Source organism: Zootoca vivipara, chromosome 1, assembly GCF_965207765.1.
Source record: "Zootoca vivipara chromosome 1, rZooViv2.hap1.1, whole genome shotgun sequence".
In the NCBI taxonomy this organism is placed as follows: domain Eukaryota; kingdom Metazoa; phylum Chordata; class Lepidosauria; order Squamata; family Lacertidae; genus Zootoca; species Zootoca vivipara.
The window spans coordinates 24,988,595-24,994,594 of NC_142582.1; the positions used below are offsets into that span (position 1 = coordinate 24,988,595).

At 44.5% G+C, this 6,000-nt stretch overlaps 1 protein-coding gene across 1 annotated transcript in view; it reads right to left on the reverse strand.

Annotated features, from left to right (window-relative positions):
* The window catches only part of LOC118083386 (uncharacterized), a 40,606-nt gene extending 36,621 nt beyond the window's left edge, over nucleotides 1-3,985 (reverse strand). Inside the window, exons 1-3 of the mRNA XM_035111758.3 lie at nucleotides 3,829-3,985; nucleotides 2,229-2,797; nucleotides 452-472 (exon numbers count right to left, since the gene is read on the reverse strand). Of these exons, the coding sequence (XP_034967649.3) occupies nucleotides 452-472; nucleotides 2,229-2,797; nucleotides 3,829-3,985 (747 nt within the window). The remainder of the gene's footprint in view (nucleotides 1-451; nucleotides 473-2,228; nucleotides 2,798-3,828) is intronic.
* Between the last annotated feature and the right edge of the window lie 2,015 nt (nucleotides 3,986-6,000).

The window sequence follows — 6,000 nt, forward strand, 5'->3', positions numbered from 1 at the left end:
CCACTTCCGGCGAACCAGAGCAGCGCACGGAAACGCCGTTTACCTTCCAGCTGGAGCGGTCCCTATTTATCTACTTGCACTTTGACGTGCTTTCGAACTGCTAGGTTGGCAGGAGCAGGGACCGAGCATCGGGAGCTCACCCCATTGTGGGGATTCGAACCGCCGACCTTCTGATAGGCAAGCCCTAGGCTCTGTGGTTTAACCCACAGCGCCACCTGCGCTATAGATTATAGCTATATTCAAACTATTGCTGGAACAAGAAACTACAAGATGCATCAAAGATGCATCAAAGACCAAACCAGATGCATCAAAGACCAAACAAATTTACATTTTCTTATTCTAATAATGAACATAGTTTTGGCAAGATAGTTTGTTGTTTCACCACCACTCTACAGTGATTTAAAATGTTGTAGATGTAATCCATCATCCCAAGTCTACAGTTAAGACTTACCCCTTCTTCTGCCAGTTCTTTCTGGGGAGACAAATAAGTGCAAACAAAATTAATTATTTTATAAGTAATAAGGCACACTGTGAGAAAAATGAAAAAGGGGACTTTGCTGGCTGGGAAGGTGCTGACATAGGGCCAGCATATACCTATGTCTTGTACACAAACACAACAAATCATAGGAAGAAGCAGAGTACTAGGTATTGCTGGTTGTTCACGGCCCAGGGAACAGGGCATAGATATGTGCTCCCTAGGGATTCAATTAAAACCCACAAATTAGGAATGCAGTGTAAAATGCCACTGTATAAAAGCCTATCGTCATGTAAGGAATGTGTCCCCCAGAGTTCAAGCACTGGGGAGAAGGATGCTTAATCCAAATTGGAGCATCCTATGCTGCAAACCAATTAATTTTGACGGGATTCTTTTATTGTGAATATTGATTATGAATGTTTACATGTAAATGTTTGTGTAACTGGTTTTGTACTTTGCAAACTACAGGAAGCCCGTAACTTAAGCGCAGTTATCTTGTGCGCATTGAGCTTTACAGGCATGACAATAGATAGATCGATACTGGAGAGAGAAAGAGAGAGATCTGGAGAAAACGGCTTTGGCAATCCCACCCGCCATTGAACCCAATGAGTTTTGACTGGACACAATATTGGCTTTAGGCAGGATCCTCGAAACATGACCCTTGTGTACGCTGTGGGCTTACCGTACTTAGAAGCAGTGATATTAAGTATATAAAATGAATTAATGACTGAATAAATGCCATGATAGAAAATATTGCTTCCACCCCCTAAACTAGCCTGCTGCCCTCAGGAGGATGTTTTCTTATGGTCAGTGTCCAATCCAGTCACCTTCTGTATATGAAATGCAAAGGGGTACATGCTCCATCTTGTCACTTACTTCGGGCAGCAAAATGCCTTGGGCTCAGTCCTAGTCAGCACCCATTAATATTGAATTGACGAACCTTTAAAGTTCAGAATTGATTATGTGGCCTTGTGAATAAAAGTTAAACCAAGTTGTGCAGCAGCAGCAACAACAAAATCCAGTAGAGTGTGTGTGTGTGTGTGTGTGTGTGTGTGTGTGTTTAATAAACTACCACAGCTGAGATAATGTTATGGCCCTCTTCAGTCATTCTTGTCCATGTGGAAAGGAGGGGAGAGGAAAGATATGTTGTGTGAGGGTGTGGCCTTCTGCTCATGCCAGCTTTTGGATACAACTCATTTGTGAAAGGACTGAGACAGATGCTGTCACTTCCTGCTTGAGCTCGAGAAACGCTGCAGTTGAGGCAACACACACAGTTGAGGAGCGGGATCTGGAAGTGGTGGTGGGGATCCTTCAAGAGATAAAAGGGGTCACAGCAGGGAGGAGGGGTATGGGAGAAACAGAGGAGAAACAGAGAAGAGAGATTTACGAGTAGGTAGAAGGAAAAGAGACGAACTGCAAGAGAGGCAATGAGGAGGGAATAGACGAAGAATAACAGGCAGGAGTGGACACTGTACAGGGGGTGTCAGGAGGAGAATAATGCAAGTGAAGATGGGCAAGAAAACACTGCATATAAAGCAAAACACAGCAGAGTCCTGTGATGATGAAAGGCAGGTAACAGAACTCTTTGAGTACGTTCCCCACCAGGGGCCTCTTTGAGAACAAGGACTCCTGGGGCGAAAAGCAGGGATAGAGGCGACACCATTATTACAACACTAGAAGTGCAGAGTACACTTATATTCTGATAAGTATAGTATATGCTTTATATAGGCCCCACTGAAATCTTTGTCCCTACCATTTCTTTGAGAATTCTCTCCACAACTCCTTTCTCTTGCAGATTGAAGACAAACCTGGATGCCGGGACACTGGCCAGGAGCCGAAGCTTGGCGGCATTGGCCACCTCCTCGGCCACTCTGGTCATCCCCACTGTGAAGAACACGATGCCTTGGTGTTTAGCATCGGCAGTGGCTGAGAAAATATCTGGGTTTCTCGGGTGGTCCACTCCGTCCGTCAGGAGCACAGCTACTTTCACGCTCCCGTGAGTCCCCTCGGTCATGTAGAGCTGCGTGAGGTTGGTGATGGCGTAAGTGGTGTAGGTGCCGTGGCCGATGTAGGTGATGGGGGCGATGCGGGATTTAAAGGCATCTGGGCCCTTCCAATCTCTGAAGGTTTGCTCTATGAGGACGGTGCTGCTGTACTGCAGCAAGGCCGTCCTCCAGCTGAGGGAACGTCCGGAGCTGAGCTGCAGCCCTTTCATCCTGTCCACTATCTCCAAGATAAACTTCTTCTGTTGTTCGTGATTGAAGTTTTTTGCACTCTCCGAACTGTCCAGAAGGAAAGCCATTTCCAGAATGCAGTCTTCATCTAGAAATAACACGTCGCCAGATAAATAGTTTACATTACAGCCACATTACGGGAGCTATGATTTGCTACAATTCTCAAAAGGGTCTACCCCATCAAACCCTCTCCATAGAAAATTGGGGCTCTGGGGCGGCAGGGGGGTGGGGTGGGGGAGAAGGACCTCCTAACAACTCTCTCAGCATTATTCACAAACCACAGCTACCAGAATTCGTTGGGGGGGGGGAGGCATGACTGTTTAAAATGGTACTGTAGTGCTTTATATATATATGGTGTGAAAGTGGCCTAGGTTAATCACTCATAGCTGCCAAGTTCCGGCCTGAGAAATAAGGGACTGGACCGGAAGTAGCAGACCGGAAGTAGCGCTGCCGCCATTTTGGAACTGGGCGGAGCATGCTCGGAAGCTACATTTGATGCTGCTCTGCCCTGTTCCAAAATGGCCGCCGCACCAGAAGTCGTGCTGCAGCCATTTTGGAACTGGGCAAAGCAGCATCAAAAGTTGCTTCTGAGCATGCTCCGCCCAGTTCCAAAATGGCTGCCGCGCCAGAATAAACCGGGGAAAAACAAAAAATCCATTTTTTTTGGCTGGGAACAGCTGGAAAAACGGGGGTTTCCCGGGGAATACGGGAGACTTGGCAGCTATGCATCACTTGATAAATGTAGAGAATGTTACTCCCATTAGAGTTGGGCTGAAGTGGCAAGAACAATTTCTCAGCAGTCCCACCTACATTGAAATCAACATTTTGCCAATATTTCTGGGGTGAGGTGAAATACAGTTTGGGGGAAAGTGAATCTGAGCAGCTGCCATTTTGTTGTGTTTTTTACCCCTGCCCCCATCCCAGTAAGTAGCAGCAACACCACTGTTGGGAAGTGGCCCCAACCCCATCACACTGGCCACTCCTGCCTGCCTACTTCACCAAGGTCCTTCCTCGCAGGTGTGTTCAGACTTTAATACATTTCAAAGCAATCCCATCCAGATAAACTTTGGGATCAGAACCGACCATTTCACAGAATCTATTAAAATTCAAAGTAGTCACCTTGGTCACTTGGACTGGGATACTTTTCTACTGCATTTGAGAGGAATGGTTTGGGCTTCTGTTTTCTCATTCCATTTCTTTTTTCTTCGTTGGTGTTTTGTGCCAAAAAGACTTGGTGGTCCAGCAGGAACAAAAGCCACCATAACCTAGAGGACATGGTTTGCTTTGTTGGCCAAAAAGACACAAGAAATTGTGATTGCGAAAGCAAAACAAAGCACACAATACAAAAATGGAAAGCAAACAAAGCTAGCTTTCTACATGCAAAATGGAGGTCACCTTGTTACCATCTTAGCGAAAAGATTTTATGGTGATTTTTAATTGTTCTTTGATGGCTTTTTATAATGCACCATAATGTAATTAATGTACATTGCTTACAAATGTCAATGATTTAACAGTACAGTATATAAATACCTCAAATAAACAAATAAAAGCACATGATCCATTCATCTAACATTTCCTAGGAAATGTCACTTGCAATGATACCACTGCATGCAGTAACAGGTTTTGCCATATTTACTATGTCTAAAAAAATACTATTTGGCAAATTTATATCTTCTCCTTCCTCCAAGGAATTCAAGCAACTTATAGTATTAAGTTATATTTCATTTCCACACATACACTAATAGTCTGTAGACTGCAAACATGTGGACAGATTGTTTATTTTAAATTCTATAATACTACAGCATCTAGATTAGAGGCACCGAATAGTCATAAGCAACAACAACAATAATCTAGAAAGTACTTTGCAGTAGCTCTTCAAGGTAGGCTGATTGATAATGACTTGCACTAGACCACCTGGAATGCTTTCTGGCAGATCAAGGATTTGAATTCCTACTCCAATGAGTACATTTTTTTTCTAGCCACTATGCCATATTGGGTTATTTCCATAGGTTTTATACCACTCCGCTCCAAGCAGTCAAAAGGTCTAGAGTGGAGCTGAAGGACAGGTAGGCAGCTTGCCTTCCATAGGCTGAGGTTGTGGCACAGCTTGAAACTTGAACAACTACAACAAAGAATGTGGCAGATTGTGCATCTACACTCACAAATTAATTTTTACCCGTATGTTTCTATTTAAGAGGGATGCATTACATATAGATCAGTATGTCTCATTCAGGAGGAATATGTTGCATAAAAACAGCTGCCCAAAGGCCTGGTGTTTGATGCCAAAATCAATGTCAAGTACCTGATTCTATAATAACTCGCATGCTGCAACAATTTCAATCCCCCCCCCGCCCCCAGAGCTGTTTCCAAACATGAAATTGGGATTTAAAAAGGAATAATACCCAAACCAGAGATAAAAACAAGCCCCTGTGCCTCTGTCCTTCAGTTAGTTTTACAGTTTCCTTTGCTGTCTCTTTTATGGCTTGCTGGTGGCAAAAACTGCCTTGATAAGAGCTTGTTGGGGAGTTTCAGCCTTCCTTGCAGAGATTTCACCGCCTGTATTCTACACACATAGTCCCAGCATAAACACAGAGAAAGTGCCAGTCACATGAATTTTTTTTTTGAGCGGTGATAAAGATCTCCCGACACATAAATCTACTTCATGTACCTTTTGTGTATTGGTTTCACACCGTCTGATCTCAAGGGTGAGAGGAACGAGCAAAAAAACAGCCTACAGCGATCCAACTCCCTGCTAAAAGGCTGGTGCCTATAAAAAATATATTAATCTCGCATGGTTTGTCCTTGCACAACACTGCAGTCGGCTGGGGGCGGGCAGGCAGGAGAGGATTCTTACCTCTGTCTTGTGGGATGCACCAAGTTCTGTGGTGATGAGTGCTGTGTCTGGGAGAAGAGACTTCTGCCTGATGTTGCTGCCTAGGCTATTACCGGCTCAGAGCCTTCCACTCTTGAAGTGAATTGCAGAGGGAGCAGGAGGGGGGAGCAGGAGGAGAAGAAGAAAGTTTGACAAAGGAAAGGGACCACTCCCCCAATCATCTAGTTCCACCGAAAGCTACAGCCACACTGACTCAAATTCCATCCAGGACACATTTATTCGCACTTGTTTATTCATCCCCAGGCTAAGTGCTGGTAAATCCATGTGTGGTAGTATGGTGAAGTTTATATCCCACCTACGTACTCACACACCTGGACTCAACAAAGTTGTTTAACACATTGGGGGCAAATGGTTTTCATTTTTTCCTTTCAGCTGCGGAGAAGAAACTGTTTCTCTGT